Here is a 17,945-nt window from a genome sequence, read left to right as displayed (position 1 = left end):
TAGATTTTACTATTTTTATAATATGCACTTTACCTTCATTTAGTTTACAAAAAAAAAATATTTTATTATCCTATTTAATGGTAAATTTATTCAGTGAAATAAAAATAAAATAAAAGAATAGTTGAGCGCATGTTTGTGAATTATAGGATGGTAAAGAAAAACTAAACTAAACCACAAAAAGATAAACTTAAGTTTAAGTTTGGGAACTAATTTCAAAATTGTATATAGTTGAGGGGGTCTCAAAATTGTACATCTTTATCTATGCCTTAATTGACACACAAGGGTCAATCTAAATCTAAAGGCTAAATTGCACTTTGGCCCTCAAACTATGACGCGTGTGGCATTTTAATCCTTACCGCAATTTGTAAGCAATTGAACTTTCTAAATTATTACAATTGTTGACTAAATATTGGTATGTTACAAATACAGCAGTTGTGCGACATGTCATATCATTAATCACAAAAATGTTACATAACTGTCACGTCAGTGACACGTTAGCAATTCAATCAAATTAATTAGACAGCGGGATTTAATTGTAACAATCTAAAAAGTTTGAATAAGAAATTATACTAAATTAAAATTTGATAGACCTAGCAAACGAACGGATTGAGCAACCTGCGGGCAGGTCATTGTACATGCGGGTTATTTGGCACGGATAAAATTTATCCATAAATTTTTTGACAGCCATCATCCTTACTAATACCCGCCCACGAGTGGACGGATGGATATACGAGTTACTCATAACGTAATCTTTTTTATCTCTCTCTCTGTTTTTATACTTTTCAAGAACAAATAATATATATTATTTTTAAAAGATTAAAATTTAGCTTATTGTTTAAAACATCTTAACTTACAATAGGTAATATAGAAAAAAAAAAAAGTGACATTACGAAAAATTAGCATTAGGATTTTAGAAACGGATAAAATAAAAAAGGTATTTACTATTTTATTTTTTTAATTATTTAAAAAAATATATGCGAGTACTCTGGATATCGCAGGTTGTTCAAAATGTCCATAATTTAACGAATACCTGCCCATTTTGCTCATAATTTTTGGGTAAAAAAATTAATACTCATTTCTGCACATTTATGGATAACTCATGGGTACTTGCGGGAACGGGTTGAAATTGCGATGTTCAAAGTTTGATAACTAAAGTGTCACGCGACTCATAGTTTGAGAGCTGAAAATGCAAGTTGGCTAATTATAAATCATAAAAAATATGAATTAAGATCACAAATCAGGATCCATGCATGATGATGCATGACTACCCACTTCTTCCACCAAATCCCTTAAATTATTTAATTATTTCATTTAAACTATTTATTGTTTAGTTATCTCTCTCTCTCTCTCTCTCCCTTAAATTATTTCATTTAAACTATTTATTGTTTAGTTATTTGTCTCTCTCTCCCTATATATAGTAGAATTACTATTTTTATGAGAGAGTCTTTCGTACTCATAAGTTATTTTCAATGATGAGGCTTCCGAATTAATGATCAATTCCGTTAAATATGATCTAAAGTATTTGAAACTTATAAAAAGTAAATTTTGTAATTTTTCGAAATCATAATAAAATCCATTAAACGGGTATAAAATAAACGGTTAAAATAAAACGACGTTCTAAAAATAGATGATTGGATCCTTCAATGTAAAATCGGAGTTATTGATCTTTATCTAGATAGTGTATAGAACTTTCTATCAAAAATTTAACCTATTTTGATTCTTTTACACCATTAAACTTACAAGCATCATATACCGACCGTTAAAAATTATTAATTTTGAGATTTTTTGATTGTAAGGTAAATAATGTCAAAAAATTATAAAATTTGAATTTTAGAAATTTTAAATACTTTAAATAATATTTAACGATATGAAATATTGATTCAAATATTTTATCACCAAAAATGATTTATGAGTACTCATAAGAATACATATCTATATATATATCTTTTCACACAAGGTTGTTTTCTCACCAAACTCATGAAGGGAACATGTCCTTTTTCCACTCCATGTGTATGCATATAATATCTTTTTTAAAAATTTATTTAATATTTTGTTGGCACCACCTCACTATCCTTCACCAACTCCACCAGAAATTGATATACTCTAGAAGCCAAAAGTAGTCATTCTGTGAGCCCACTCAGAGATGCCACCGAGTCGGATTCGGGGCGAATTTTTTAAAAATCTGAATCTAAAATCAATTATCAAATTCAAAATTTGAATTAAAACCTAAAAACCCAAACTTGAATTAATTATTTTTTCTTACTATATTTCAAAATGTATTATGTCAAATAGAAAATTTTAAAATACAAATTCAAATATGAAATCAAACATATATATAGTGTAAAATTAATTCAAATTCAGGTCGGATAAAGACAAATGTTATACCCAATCTAAATCTGTCGGATTTTTATTTTTTTATATTCATATCCAAAACTATATCTATTTAGTATCGAATAAATTCGCTTCATTTCGGTTCGAGTTCTGATAAAATTTTTAGTTTCTATACCCATTGACACCCGAGCCCACTAGTGAGGCTAATCATTTGAGCAAAGAGATTCTATTTTCTTTTGTTAGCAGGTGGGTTGGGGGCCAAAAATTTATATTATAAATACGGTATAGTTAGAGAAGAGTACAGTTAAAAATGCAGCAATGGTTATATTGTTACGGCTACAAGTTTTGCAGCTATATTTTTTCAGTTTGGTAGCTCAAAGATGTCTTCTTTTGTTATAAGTTTGATGGTTTGATTTTTTTTACCAACTGTTATATTTAGAACTGTAGCCAATTTAAAAGTAGTTTAAATAATAACCGTTGAACTTAAATGCACTCATCTAAACACTGTATATTGATTAATTTGATTACAGTTGGATCTTCTCGTGCATTTCCAATTGCAGTAGTTTAGCAAAAATGCTCTGATCGAAACATTGTATATGAATTTGATCGCAGTTGGATCTCCTTGTGCATTTTCAATTGCGGCAGTTAAGCTCAAATGGACTGAACAAAACACTGTATAGGTATTTTCATCGAATTAAAACTACAGTATAGTGACCGACCGTCTCTAAAGCAAGTGGTAAAGGGCTTAGTGGCTGGTATCCGAGGTCCCAAGTTCGAATCCTAGTTGATTCACATTTCCAGCTAAGCTTATTTCTAAATGAAATAAACAAAGCAGGTAGCGTGCTACCTATCTCTCTCAAAAAAAAAAAAAAAAAAAAAAACTACAGTATAGTGGCAACAGCGAGCAACCATATAACCTCTTAATTTTTTTAAAAAAGTAATTTTTTTTTAAAAAAAAATCAAGCTTATATATGAAAAACTCTTGCACATGCATTATGCTCAAACAAAGACATTTTAATTCTGTCTAAAGTGTCTCAAACATTTTTAACAATTTAAATCAAGACTTTAGAAAATTAATTTTTTTTTTAAAAAAGATAAAAATTACTTTGGTCAAATTCCCATCAAGAGCTTCTTAGAAACTTCAAATAGAAATTTTTAGCTTTAATTTGGATAACAATAAAAATTTAATTCCACCTACAACTTAAAAACCTTAATTAAATACTATTTTTGCGCCAATTGCTTAGCTTTCACTTCTCAAATACTTTTGCCTCTTTTAACATCAAACCTTTTGGTGTAACCACTCATACCCCAACCCCCACTTTTATTTATTTATTTATTTTATTCATTCTCAAGCCTTTTAAAATTTAATACTGTATTTAACACTGACTCACCTCCTAATTTCTCCATTGCCTTTTTATTATTCCTTACTACCAACTTATTAATTTAGGGTTTATCACACATTAAACTTTTACTAATTTTACTCAAGTTTTGATTTTAGTTATAGAGTATTTTGGTTGGGTATAATGTAATTCTAAATTTAGTTTCAAAAATATTTTACCTATAGTCGTTGCCCTTTTAAAGAAAATATTATTATCCGCATCTGGTACTCACGTGTACGGTGCATATCAGGTAAACTATGCTGCGAACACCGACTAATGCCTTAAATTTCAAGTAACCACAAATAAAACTAACTTGGCTTCAAATTCACACTACCTACCCAAAAGCACTACTTCATGTTTGAGATAAAAAAGATAATTAAACACACTATTTGCGGATTGTAAGGAACCATGACATATATGTTTGGAACAAATTCCATTTTGAGAGATTTGAAAAAGCATTATCTCGTTGAAAGGTTCTATACATCTGCCCTTTCTCAACGTGTTTCTTGGCAACCATAAATTCAAAAATTAATTTGAGCTGTTTAAAAGAAGACGCATTAACTAATTATTCACGTAAAACGTACAAACATGTACAATGATTACAAATTTCGATCGCGACTTATTCCAATTGGACAGTGCACTTCATATGGAATGTTTAAATAGCATGTATTCTTTCTTTTTTTTCTATAAAAGCACTTACATTACAAATATATATATTTCTTTAGGCTACTCTCATCATCCAATGTCATAAATAATACTACCTATAAATGAAAATATAAAATATAAAATAATCCTACATGCAAAATCTACAACCAAATCTATATTACACCAAACTTCCTTATATATGCATATGTATATATTATTTTTCTCTATATATTACATGTAACACCAATAGATAGATCTCTATTATTACTACTACTACTACTACTACCACACATTACTCACTCACTCACTCACATATATGATCATAATAATATGGATATGGGGTTTTTGATAGACCCTGTGCTGTGGTCCTCCACCCTCCTCTGCCTCCTCCTCCACCTGCTGCTGCGCCGCGTCCTCCTCCTCCGTCGCCGCGGGGGCCTGGCGCCACTGCCGCCAGGCCCCTACGGCGTCCCCGTGCTCGGCGCCCTCCCCCTGATCGGCGCCGCCCCGCACTCGGCCCTCGCGCGCCTCGCGCGCCGCCACGGCCCGATCATGTACCTCAAGATGGGCACCTGCGGCGCCGTCGTGGCCTCTTCCCCGTCTGCCGCCCGCGCGTTCCTGAAAACCGCCGATGCGCAGTTTGCGAACCGCCCCGCCGTCGCCAGCGCCCGCGACATCACCTACGGCTTCCACAACATGGTGTTCGCCAACTACGGCCCCCGCTGGAAGCTCATGCGCAAGCTCGCCAGCCTGCACCTGCTCGGCGCGCGGGCGCTGGCGGACTGGTCGCACGTCCGGCGCGACGAGGCGCGCCGGATGGTGGGGGGCATGCGGGAGAGGAGCGCGGCGGGGCAGGCGGTGGTCGTGCCCGACGCGGTGGTCTGCGCGCTGGCGAACATGGTGGGGCAGATCACGCTGAGCCGGCGCGTGTTCGACTCGCAGGGCACCGCGTCGAACGCCTACAAGGACATGATCGTCGAGCTGCTGACGGGCGCCGGGCTGTTCAGCGTCGGCGACTTCGTGCCGGCGGTGGCGTGGATGGACCTGCAGGTATGTATATATATTTATATATAGGATTGGCAATCCAGGTCGCTGATTTTCGCCACAGCCTGATCAGAATCGTAATCGATATAGCTCGAATGTATATACCACTAGCTGAACAACACGAGCTAAATTTTTTTGCCCGATCAATATCTTAACACGTTGGTTCGTGTTCGACCTTTCTAATAAACGGACAAACATGAGCCGGTCCCAGCTCTCTCATGTTCGGCTCGTTGACGGTCCTATCCTGCAGGCACGAGTGAGAATGGTTATTAGGATAAATTCTATCAAATTCAGCACCGAATTCGATAGAATGTAAATATAGATATCAAAATTTAGCATTTGTGACATATTCATATTTGAATTCTCATTTGAAAACAATAATAAAAAGAAGTGCCCTTACCGATTTACAAAAATTTCCTCAGATATATTCGAAAGGTAAATATATTTTTTTATTATGAATTTTATATTAAAATTACATAACATATTATAGATAAATAAAATTTAAACACGAGTGTGAACCTTTAATTGCACTTTGTATATAATTTACGCTACTTTTAGTTCACATTGATATACGCTGATATTTGCATATCTGAATTCAAATATATTTTCAGTGAATTAGTAACGAAAATTTAGTATCTAATACACACACATATATCTGCATCCGAATTCGCATTCGTAAAATAAGACAGATGCAAATATGGTTTCGTCAAAAAGGAAAAAAAAAAAAAATTCAGATTGTATTCGACTGCAGGGGGTGCAGAAGAAGATGCGGGATATCCACCGGCGGTTCGACGAGATGATAGAGGAAATGCTGGCGGAGCACGCGGCCGGGGCGGCGGAGCGCCGGCGGCAGGGGAGGACGGATTTCGTGGACGTCGTGCTGGCCAACCGGCAGGGGGACGACGGGGAGACTGTCTCGGATGTCAACATCAAGGGGCTCATCTTTGTAAGTCTCATATAATGATCTCATATAATAGGATTACATTCATACAGATCCTTATAAACATAGTGAATGATAAATATATCTCTATAAAGTTAAATTTTTATATATTGTCTCTACAAAAGTTAGGATGTTTTCAAATATATCACTGCCGTTAGAATCCGTTTGAAAATTTTAGTTAATCATAGGTTAAATGTTTAATTCTGATTAGATTTTGACATTTTTATCCCTCTTAAATTATACTGATATTATTTTTTAAGGGACATATTTATGATGGCAAAATTGAAAATATAAACAATTCTCCAACGGTTCTCTAACGGTAACAAACCAGAGGAATATATTTGAAAACATTACGGTTTTCGCAGGGACAATATATAAAAATTAAACTTTATAGAAATATATTTGTCATTTACTATATTTACAGGAACCTATATGAAATTAACTCAATATAATAATACAATAGTATCCTAAAAAAAAAACAAAAATGCAATATAGCACATGAAAGTAATATTAAAGTATTGTATAGCAGAGTACAATTAAGTCAAACAAAACATAGTACACTGAGAAAGCTACACCTCAGCTAACCTTATCATCCCTAATTTTATTCTTGTTGATCCCATACTGCTACTACTACTACTAATATTCTCATCTTGTAATTAAGTTTACTTCGTCATTTTATGGTTCAAAAGTTATATACTTTGGTTTTCACGTGAAATTTTTATTTTACCTAAAAATTCTATGTTAGATTCAGTGGCAATTAAAGTAATTTAAAGAAAAAGAGAAAACTTCAAATACCCCCATTGTGATTTTGCTCTTTCTCATTTTAATATTCTGTGGTTTTAAGTGTATAAAGTTAATTAGTACCATATGGTTTCGCACTTTCTCACTTTAGTACCCTATAGTTTAAAGTGTATCAAGTTAGTTCCCTGTGGTTTCGTACATTCTCACTTTAGTACCATGTGGTTTAATATTTCATTAAGAAAAATAAAAAATCACAGGGTACTAGCTTGATACAAAAATAAAACCACAGGATACTAATTTGATATAAAAATAAAACCACAGAGTACTAACTTCATACATTTTAAACCACAGAGTAATAAAGTGAGAAAGTGCGAAACCACAGGCTACTAACTTGATACACTTTAAATCAAAGGGTACTAAAATAAAAAAATGCGAAACCTCATGAAGGGTTTTTTATGTTTTCCCAAAAAAAAAAAAAAAAAAATCAGAGAATAGCAAAATAAAAATAATGCACCAAACCACAGGACAATTAAATATAACTTTTAAACCATGAGAGGTAAAAAAGATAAGCTAAACAATAGAAAGGTAAAGTAAAACTTTTGGAACCACTAGATGGCAAAGTAAAAATACACTGTGTACCATAGGATGAGAATTTGAAGTTTACATTATAATTTATTGGGAGTTAATAAGGGTAAATTTTAATTTGCCACCCTGCGATATAATGTATTTTTACTGTCTCATTCTGTGATTCAAAAAGTCTCATTTAACTATTCTGTGATTTTTTTTTCTTATTTTATGTAAAAAATCTATCATCAAATATAGTAAGGTGAATTTTTGTAAAAATCATAGGATGGCATCCTATTTAACATTAGGTCCTTATGGTGAAACAATGATAAACATTATGGGTTAGTTAAGTGTAACTTAATTTCGAACCACAGAATGCCAAAATAGAACACACTAAACCATGGGATAGTCGATCGAGCATGACTTTTTAAACTATAGGATGGCGAAGTGAAAATACGCTATACCGCCAAGGCAAATTGAAGTTTACCCAATTAATAATGTTTTATTTGGGCCCCTTATAAATATGGCATTCAATATGATATTAGGATTTGAACAAGAAAATCTTTAAATAGGAGTAAACATTTAAGATTCGAATGATAGATGAATCATACAGCTCACCGAACTATCTAAATAAAACTAGTTGAGAAGATCCTCAACCAATTTGCACTAATTTATTGGGGTGACCAAAATGCTATTGTTATGAGCTGTTGTTATGAGTATGCAGTGTTATAATATATACTGCAACTTGAGGGTCGGTGTATCAACAATATATGGGCACAATTTAGATGTCGAAATGGATTTTTAATTATGATTAGAAGTTAGAAGTATGAGTAAATGCCTCGATGAAATGACACATTCTGTTTTCGAGTCATTTTTCAAAATAGGATAAATCACCTATTCGTCACCTCATGAATCAGCATCCGAGGCACTCACCACTCGACCTAACTTATTAATTTTATTTTTCCTTAGCTTAAACACTTTAGGATGAGCAATACTATCAATAGATGTTGTAAATCTTATACGTTATTTCTATTATGGTTAGAATTAACTTTCTAGTTTTTTTAAATTAAAATTTTAATAAAATTTTGTGAATCCTTAAATTTAAGGGTATAAAGATTTATATCCATGTTAGGGTGTACAAACAAATAGTTTTTTTTTTCCTCGAGCTACAAGCTTAATTTAGTGTCTTTATTGATCACAAAAAAATAAAAACAAAATCCTAATTTTTGGCTTAAAATATTATTTTGAATTGTGATGCAACAATTAATGCATCTTACATCACTTTGTCTAAACTTTTCAATGTACTACTCAACAAAAGAGGCAGCTTTAATTATTTGATTGAGAGGGAGAGGAAAACCACCTTGTAGGAATTCCAAATCAGATATTTTTCAACTTACACCCACCCTTGATGTTGATTGCTTGGTGCATATATGTTTGCTTCACCAAAAAGTTAAGACTCAAATAAAGTGACTTTTTGACTATTAATATTTACTTTTTGTGTGTTTGATTTGCCGTAAATTAAGTTCGACTGTAACTCAATTTTTTAATAATATTGTAGTTTATCACTTTGTTCTCGCTGTCGGCTAAGTTAATTATGAAAAAATTAAAAATTTTTTTTTTTTTTATTCTCACTGTCGTTTTCGCTGTTGTACTTTAAAGTGTTATATCACTAAACCATTTTTTGTCTCGCCAATCTCTTTGTGTTACTATTAACATATCTATTTTTGTGGACAAAAGTTTATTAATTTTATTAAGATACACCGATTAAATAATAGAAAAAATATAAAATGAATCTCCTTAATAAACTCTTTGAAAACTTTTATCAAGTTATTTTCAATTATATTTTTGTTATTTTTATATATTTTGTTTTTTTTATGTCAAAATGATATGAAGATATGCTCTTGCATTTTTAACCAGTATCTTTTTAACAGTGTTTATATAATATTGTAGTTTTATTGCCGACAATAACGGAATTGAAAGAAAAAAAAAGAAAAAAAAAAAGAAAAAAAAGAAGATAGTTGAATAGTACCATTGAAAAAAAAAATCTATAATAAACATCATTAACCGANATTGAAAAAAAAAAAAAAAAACAAAAATTAGTACAATGTAGGAAGTAAAAATCTATAAGGTGCAGCGTAGTATAGTGTAATTAAACCTACATTTTTTAACCAAAAAATCACGTAGTCTTTTGTTTAGTTATGCTATACTTACAACTAGCATATATGGCCATATTTAATTAATGAAGAAGCGCATAAGTGCAAATAATCAGGAGGTAATTAAGCATAACTTATAATTTCAAAGTGAAAATTCATTCATTGAGTTGTATAATTTGTACACCGTTGTAAAATTTGTTTATAAGCAAAGCATTTTCGTTCTTTTTTTAGGATAATATCTAACATCTTATTTTCTTCTTCTAGAGATCCAAAATACTCTTGATTAATATTAAATAAAAATTCCCTCAAATATCCCTACTTTTTTCTAGGATCTTACGCGGTATACCAGTAGTTTCCATATAAATTTAAAAATTTTGAATACTAGTCAACCGTCTGCATGTATATACGTCCGTCACAGGATTTATTCACTGCGGGCACAGACACATCGTCGATCATCATCGAGTGGGCGCTGGCAGAAATGCTGAAGGCTCCGGCGATCCTGGGCCGCGCGCAGTCGGAGCTGGACCGAGTGGTCGGGCGCGACCGCCGGCTGGAAGAGTCGGACATACCGAACCTGCCCTACCTGCAGGCGGTGTGCAAGGAAGCCCTCCGGCTGCACCCGTCGACCCCGCTCGGCCTCCCGCACTTCACATTCGAAGACTGCGAGGTCGCCGGCTTCCGCATCCCTAAAAACAGCCGGCTGCTGGTCAACATCTGGGCCATCGGGCGCGACGCCAGCGTCTGGCCCGACCCGCTGGAGTTCAGGCCCGAGAGGTTCCTGCATGGCGATGCGGCGAAGATCGACCCGCTGGGCAACTACTTTGAGCTGATACCTTTCGGGGCCGGGCGGCGGATCTGCGCGGGGAAGCTGGCAGGCATGGTGTTCGTGCACTACTTCCTCGGCACGCTGCTGCACGCCTTCGACTGGCGGCTGCCGGACGGGGAGGAGCTCATCAACATGGACGAGACGTTCGGTCTGGCACTGCCCAAGGCCGTCCCGCTGAAAGCGATGGTCAGCCCGCGGTTATCCCCACCTGCATATGAATGATTTTTTGGAGCGCGTCGGATGCGTCGGATACGGAGTCTTGGTTTTTTTTTTTTTTTTTTTAATATATATTCCATATTTTTATGGCTACTAGAGATAGTGCATCAATAATAATAATAATAATAAACATAATAATATTATTGAGGTCATTGTGTAAAATTCATCATGTACAATTTGTGCAAAACCAAGTATGTATACATGCACCTTTATTCATGTTGCATGATTGTTTTCTTAATGGATTTTTCTCTGTTTCTTTCTCTTGTTGATCTCTCCTTAACTAAATTTGTTGAGCAACCACTAACAACAATTTTTTTTTAGGGAAAACTTCAAAATCCCCCTCAGAGGTTTCGTAGTTTCTCACTTTGCCCCCCTGTGGTTTAAAATGTATCAATTTGCTCCCCCGTGATTTTTTTTTCTCTTTTTCTTATCAATTTTATTTTTTTTTTTTAAATCAGTGATAAAGTTAAAATTAAAGGGTACTAAAAAAAAATCAGTGATAAAGTTAAAATTAAAGGGTACAAAAATGAATATTTGATAAATCTAGATGGGTATTTGAAGTTTTTTGTGTATAATTTAATGAAATATTAACGAAAAAGCTACCGAAAAGATAACAACGAAACCACAGGGGGGCAATTTGATATATTTTAAACCACAGGGGGGCAAAGTGAGAAACTACGAAACCACAGGGGAGTTTTTTGAAGTTTTCCCTTTTTTTTATAGCAATGGAATCAAAAACTTAATTTGGTAGGAGCTTTTTATTCATGGATCAGCGGAATTTAGTTTTTCAATAAAGTTGTTCTACAAGTCAGACCAATTAAAGAATTTGTATACAGTTAGTTACTTCTAAATCGGAGCTTTTAAACTTCTACTGCATCAAGAATCAAAAATGAATTTCTGATGCCCAAAATCAGAAGCTCTATTCTACTTTTTTTGTGGCGGCATCCGAAAGCACTCCATATTTTTTGAAAAAAAATAAAAAAATGGCAACAACACAAAAATGAGCCCCAACTTCAAATTTCGCCACTGGTTTTAAAGGAAAGCAGTAAAAATAGCTTTAACCACAANGTGATGGGTTAAAAAATACATCCCATAATCCGCCCCGCCTTGTAACCCGCCTTCCGCCGGCGCCCCGAATCCGCCCCGCCAACTAATATTTTTTATAAAATTATAATATTATTAATATTTTGTAAAATATAAATTAATAATTTTTAATAATATTATACATATAATTTAACAATATTAATGGTAAAAATTAAAAATATCAATCACAATTCAAAACAAAATTCAAATGTTTCAAATACATTAGAAATGAAGTAATAACTTATTTGTATTTTGAATTTTTTTGTAAATATATTATTTTTTAGAAATAATTTTTAAAAATACAAATGATATTCGGGGCGGATTCGGGACGGATCATGGCGGGGTGGATTCGGGACGGGTCAAAATTTTTTTCCGTTTCCTGCCCCGAATCCGTCTCGGATCGTAAAACTTAACCCGTTTCCTGCCCCGAATCCGTTTATTTTCTCCCATTTACTGTCCTCGTCGGGGCGGATCGGGGCGGGAGCTCTACCAACCCGGATCCGTTTGCATCCCTAAGCTGTAACAACTGCTTCAAACAATTTTACTCACACTTTCTCAAAAATCTCTAACTCGCCGAACAAGCCGAGAGATGGGGATCACATTTTGCAAACATAACGGTGATTATTAGTATTTCCAAAAGAAAAATATTCTCAAAGCAAAGCATGTTTTTGTGCTCAAAACCACTAATAAACACCAAGTTAAATCGATTCCGACACCGGTTCAACATCGACACAACAACGACGAAAATTACAACCATCATTAGCATTAAATAAAACAATTTACATACACAAGAGGGAGATTAATTTCTTCTCGAAACATAAACATTACAACCATATGAGATTTTGGAAGAAAAGCTTACTTGTTCTCTCACTAATCTCAAAGCATAGCAGGGACTGAAACTAAGCACAGGATAAGCACATCAACACAGTAGCTCCCAAAATCTCATACATATATGTATGATCATAATATATAAACACCTAATTTGCCGGATCATTTTAATCCGCCTCATAACCCTAGAAAGGCGCATTGCTTTCGCGCGTGCTCGGGAATCAACTTCGTCACAATCTCCGTCGGCACCCCCTTCAACTCTGATCATTAACATAATTATAGCAAGTTAGTATTTAGTTTTTTTTTTTTTCCTTTTCTCCGAGAGTAATTTGTAACACACATACTACTGTTTAATGTTTCGATATACCGTGAGGCTTGAAATTGAAAAGCGGAGGGAGGAATCGGCCGTTTGGTAGGCGGGTGTTTGGGTCTCGAAGCTCGGCGAAAAAGGGATGGATTAATGCCTCCAACTAGGAAAAGGGAAGGGAAAAAAGAAATAAGTAGGTAAATATTAGTAACTTCGGTACTTGAATTAAAAATGACGGAGTAGCGTGTGACGAAATACTCACGGCGGTGCATCGCAGTTTTGGCGAGTACTGGAGAAGCCTGGAGACGAGATCGACTGCTTCGGGCGGCATGCGTTTATGGAAGACCTGATAAGGCACCATTGCAATATTAAATGATTATATTTAGCACTAAAGAAGAAAAAAACTTTAAAAAAAATGCATTGAAAAAGAAGTTAAAATATACAGAAACCCCTCGATTACGTTGAACTTCAACTGTTTTGATTGCTTTTTCAGCTAATGGGGCCGTTAATTCTAACAAATTGTCGAATTCAATTTGAAAAAATAACTCAAATTAAAACAAACTAAAAATCAAGCGGGTCAACCATAACATAAAACGTCGGAGGAACAGTTGAGGGGGTCTCTATGCATATATACACCAAAAAGGAAATATACGATGTCGAAAGCAATCTTTACCTTGTGCCATGGGTGAGCTTTGATTTGCGGAAATTTGAACTCGGTATAATTTGGATTCATGCATTTAATTTCCTCTCTTGTTGGAGTACCTAGAACCTGCAAAAAAAAAAAAATTTATAAAATGAACTCTCTTTAAGTTAAGAGAGAGCTGGAAGGATAGAGGTTTCCTAAAATGATTCTTGCATCCACCTTAATGATCTCGACAAGCTGGTCGACTCCGCTCTCACCAGGAAATAGAGGCTGTCAAAAGAATATAATAGATCAATATTTTAAGTTTTTACTAATCATTGATCATTGATATCCCGTGAAATATATAAAAGAAAATTCAAGAGAGAGAGAGAGAGAGAGAGAGAGGGAGTCGTTACGTGTCCAAGGAGGAGTTCCGCAAGTACACACCCCGCGGACCATATATCAATTGCCGTAGTGTATTCAGTCGCGCCAAAAATGAGCTCCGGAGCTCTGTAGTATCTAGAACAGATGTATGATATATTTGGCTCGCCTTTCACCTATCAAGTCAAATCTCATAAATTTCAACACATGTTGCGTAGTAGTTTTTTTCTTAAAAAAAAAAAAAAAAAAAAACAACAACAACAACAACCCAGAAATGAATAAACATACCAACACTTTCGCACTTCCGAAGTCGCACAGCTTCAGCTGGTGAGTATGCGGATTCACCTGTCACGAAAAAGAGATAGATTCCTTGTCACATTACATGAAAATGTATATCCCAAATAATTAAATTAGCTTAAATGGATGAGAATGGAAATGAATGTCATCTTTCTACTAAAATTGTTGCTTTTGAAAGACGAAAAAATAGTTGAATTCAACCAACAAAATAGGAAAGATTACGCACAAAAATAGTTTGCAAATATAGTTTCGCGCACATACCAGAAGATTATGTGGTTTGATGTCTCTATGGCACACGCCAATGCTACCATGAATGTACGCCAGTGCTCGACAAATCTGTTGAAGCATAATAATTGGTTAGTCGATAGCTTTTAAAGTAAGCTCAATCCTCCCAAACGATGCCTATTTATTGACAGTGGACAGAATAGTGTGCAACTTAACTAGCTCCTTCGTAAAGCACCAACACATCCAAATATTGCTTCAGAAGAGCAACTAGTTTTAGTTAAAATCTACACATTAGAGCCACATACATGTGCATAGAACAAATAATCATGTACCTGATACATATAAAGCTTCACATATAACAGCGGCATACGCTGCCCCATCTTGTTGTAGTGCTTCACAACTCGGTGAACCGTCTCGGGCACGTACTCGAGTACCAAGTTGAGGTAGAGCTCGTCCTTCTCGGTTGTCGAGAAGAAGCAGTGCTTCAGAGCGATCACGTTCGGGTGGTCGAGTAGCCGCATGGTTTGCAGCTCGCGGTTCTTGTACCTCTTGTCTTGAAGCACCTTCTTTATGGCCACTGCTTCACCCGTCTCCAAACACTTCGCCTACATATCATACATAAGTAATTCAAGTAAAGAAATTAGTGCTTTGTACCGAGAAAAGAATAAGCCAAATTAATGGTGGAGTTTGTAATCTCAAATTAACCTGGAAAACAACTCCGAATGATCCCTGCCCCACAACCCGCTCGGCCATGTAGCTAATTGTCTGCATTTTAAAATGGCGGTATTAAAGGAATTACACAGGATCTACTCTGCCAAATAAGTATAACAAACGAAAAAGTCACGGTTGGTCCACAAGTAAAGAAAGTTAAGGCTTCGTTTGGGATAGCGGGGAGATTACGTAACATGCAGTGAGAAAGTACAATGGAAAAATTCCCTCTTTGTTTTCGTACATAATATCATGCTCCGCATATCGCAATGAGTCGGTTATGATATATTTTCTGTAGTCCCACCGGAAAATGCAAAAGCACATTCTAATATACTTTCACCCCAACTCCATTTTGCTTATTGGCGTTAGATGGGTCTCAATACCAGGCAGGCCCTAAATGTACTAATTTCAATCCTCAACATCACGTTCCAAAAAATAACAAATCCAAATCCAATTAGATATTAGTAAATTACAAATGTTCGAAGTTACCCAATTCTTATTTACAGCATAGTTTAAACAACTCACCTGTTTTGGCTGGCCATTTCTGCCGCCAATAGTTGTCACAATTATATGACCGGTTTCGGTCCCATTCCCGTCGACAACTGTGGCTTCAACATCCTGCAATAAATGATTAAAAACAAATTATCAGGTGTACTATTCAAAAATAATAATTACCAAAAAACGAAAGCATAGTACATTGAAAGCTACAGCACATCTAACCTTATCATCCCTAATTTTCATCTCGTTCATCTCATCCGGCAATTTCTCCACGCCAAAGCTCGAACTAGCGGCGTTATTATACCTGGATGTCATCGCACCCACCGAACCCATCTTCTCTAAATGTGCAATAATTTGGTCGATTTCTTTCACTCAAACATCCCCATCTTTACGAGCTAGATCATTTACCTGTTATTAACATGCAAAGATGATAACCCTTAGAAGGCATCGGAAAAAGCCGCAAGGATGTTCATTAGATTAGTAGTTAAGTGGCTCACTACTCTATATTGGGAACTGTTAAATTGTAAGAAACAACCATTATTCTTTAAAAGCTTAATCTACCACCGAATATTATTTTTCTTATTTCTCTTCAACACTCCCCCTCGCGTCTGCGCTCGAAACTTTTAGATAGACACAAAATATGGACTCAAATTAAATGTCAAAACGCTTAAGCTATCAGAAAACGATATTTATAATATTTATATTCACCAACAACTTCTAAAAATGCAACACTAATGACCTTGTTTGAGTAACATTACAAATAAATGGAAATTAACATTACATTGTGAGAATAAATTCTCATAATTTTTTTCTCATACTAAACAGATCAAGCAAGCCCAAATCAATACAAATCAGTGATTTAACACAAAACAGTAAAAAAAAAATATATACAACACAACCTCTTTGATATATCCCATTACATTAAAACCACTAATACATCTATAAGGTGTACTTAGAGACCTCTTACAAAATTAGAAATAAGAGACATTATTATTATTAGGGTTTAGGGTTGTTATTATTGTTGTTGTTGTTGTGAATCTTTTCTTTAACAAACCTAAGTCTCTCAAATCATATATTCACATCAAAAAACAATGATAATAATGAGAAAAATACAAAAGAAAAGGTTTTTTTTGAGCTCCAAAAAGGAAGAAAAGTAAAAACATTTTTAGGTGGAAAAAGAAAATGTAAGATTTTAGCTTAAATAAATTTTGAGAAACTATAAAATTATTGAACAATGTCGCATGATTGCAGAAGCAAACAAACTAAAAGAAACACCAAAATCCTTCTTTTTTTTCCATGAACTTTCCTACAAGAATCTAAATGAAATCTCCGCAAAAACCTAGTCAAAAAAAGGCCAAAAACAGAAAAGAAACCTCATAAAAAACAACACATCAATTGCTTAATCGATGGGAAACAAAATACTCACGAGATCGAAATGGGAAAAGACCCCCGGATCGAAGCGATAAACACGAATAGTTTCGCCTCCACCTCCTCCTCCTCCTCCTCCTCCTCCGATCCAAAGAGAATGGGTTGTGGAGAGCGATCGAATTATTTATTAGGGTTTTGATCTCCTCCTCTTCTCCTCTCTCCTCCTCTTCCTTTTTGGTGTTCAAATTAAACGAACGGTTTCTTTTTCTTTTTCTTTTTTTTCCTCTCTTTTTATCAGTTTTTTAAGATTAATTTTGTATATACAACACCCTAAGCTTAAACATATTTTGAAGTTACTCCCTTTAACTTTTTATTTGATTAGTGTACTTCACAAAAAAAATTTCACTTTTTATACTGTATAAATATTTTCTTTTTTCAAAAACACTACCGAACTATTCTATTTTGTTAATTCCTTCACTATAAATTATAAATTTATTTAGAATCTTTTATAAGAGCTATAAAAAAAAAATACTGATTAAAAATAAAAAGCATATATTCAACTAATTTTATATAAAAGTAATTAAAAATAATTTGATAGAAACTTTTAATGAACGTATCATGGAGATTTATTTTATATTTTTTTACTATTTAATCAGTATCTCTTAATAAAATGGTTAAATTTTGAAAAAATAATAGATTTGTTCGCAATATTATAAAAATTGGCGAGAAAAAAATTAATCTAGTGATATCTATAAAAGAATAAGTGCGGGATAGAAAAATTAAAATAAA

The 17,945-nt window shown here is 34.4% G+C and overlaps 2 protein-coding genes across 2 annotated transcripts; one reads left to right on the top strand and one right to left on the bottom strand.

Annotated features, from left to right (window-relative positions):
• On the top strand, positions 4,426-11,077 carry LOC109724324 (flavonoid 3',5'-hydroxylase 1-like). The gene is made up of 3 exons (XM_020253110.1): positions 4,426-5,405; positions 6,151-6,345; positions 10,216-11,077. Exons 1-3 carry the CDS (start codon positions 4,686-4,688, stop codon positions 10,843-10,845), a joined length of 1,545 nt encoding a protein of 514 aa, XP_020108699.1. The 5' UTR covers positions 4,426-4,685; the 3' UTR covers positions 10,846-11,077.
• Positions 12,663-17,435, bottom strand: LOC109724436 (shaggy-related protein kinase alpha-like). Its single transcript, XM_020253260.1, has 13 exons — positions 17,215-17,435; positions 16,011-16,196; positions 15,816-15,908; positions 15,288-15,347; positions 14,915-15,187; positions 14,619-14,693; positions 14,349-14,405; positions 14,096-14,236; positions 13,920-13,970; positions 13,731-13,826; positions 13,320-13,403; positions 13,118-13,220; positions 12,663-13,010 (listed from the first exon to the last, which is right to left on the bottom strand). Exons 2-13 carry the CDS (start codon positions 16,119-16,121, stop codon positions 12,928-12,930), a joined length of 1,227 nt encoding a protein of 408 aa, XP_020108849.1. The 5' UTR covers positions 16,122-16,196; positions 17,215-17,435; the 3' UTR covers positions 12,663-12,927.

The sequence above is a fragment of the Ananas comosus genome, linkage group 18 (genome assembly GCF_001540865.1).
Source record: "Ananas comosus cultivar F153 linkage group 18, ASM154086v1, whole genome shotgun sequence".
Taxonomy (NCBI): Eukaryota; Viridiplantae; Streptophyta; class Magnoliopsida; order Poales; family Bromeliaceae; genus Ananas; species Ananas comosus.
Note: the sequence above shows the minus strand (reverse complement) of the source record. Positions and strands in the feature narration are given on the sequence as shown.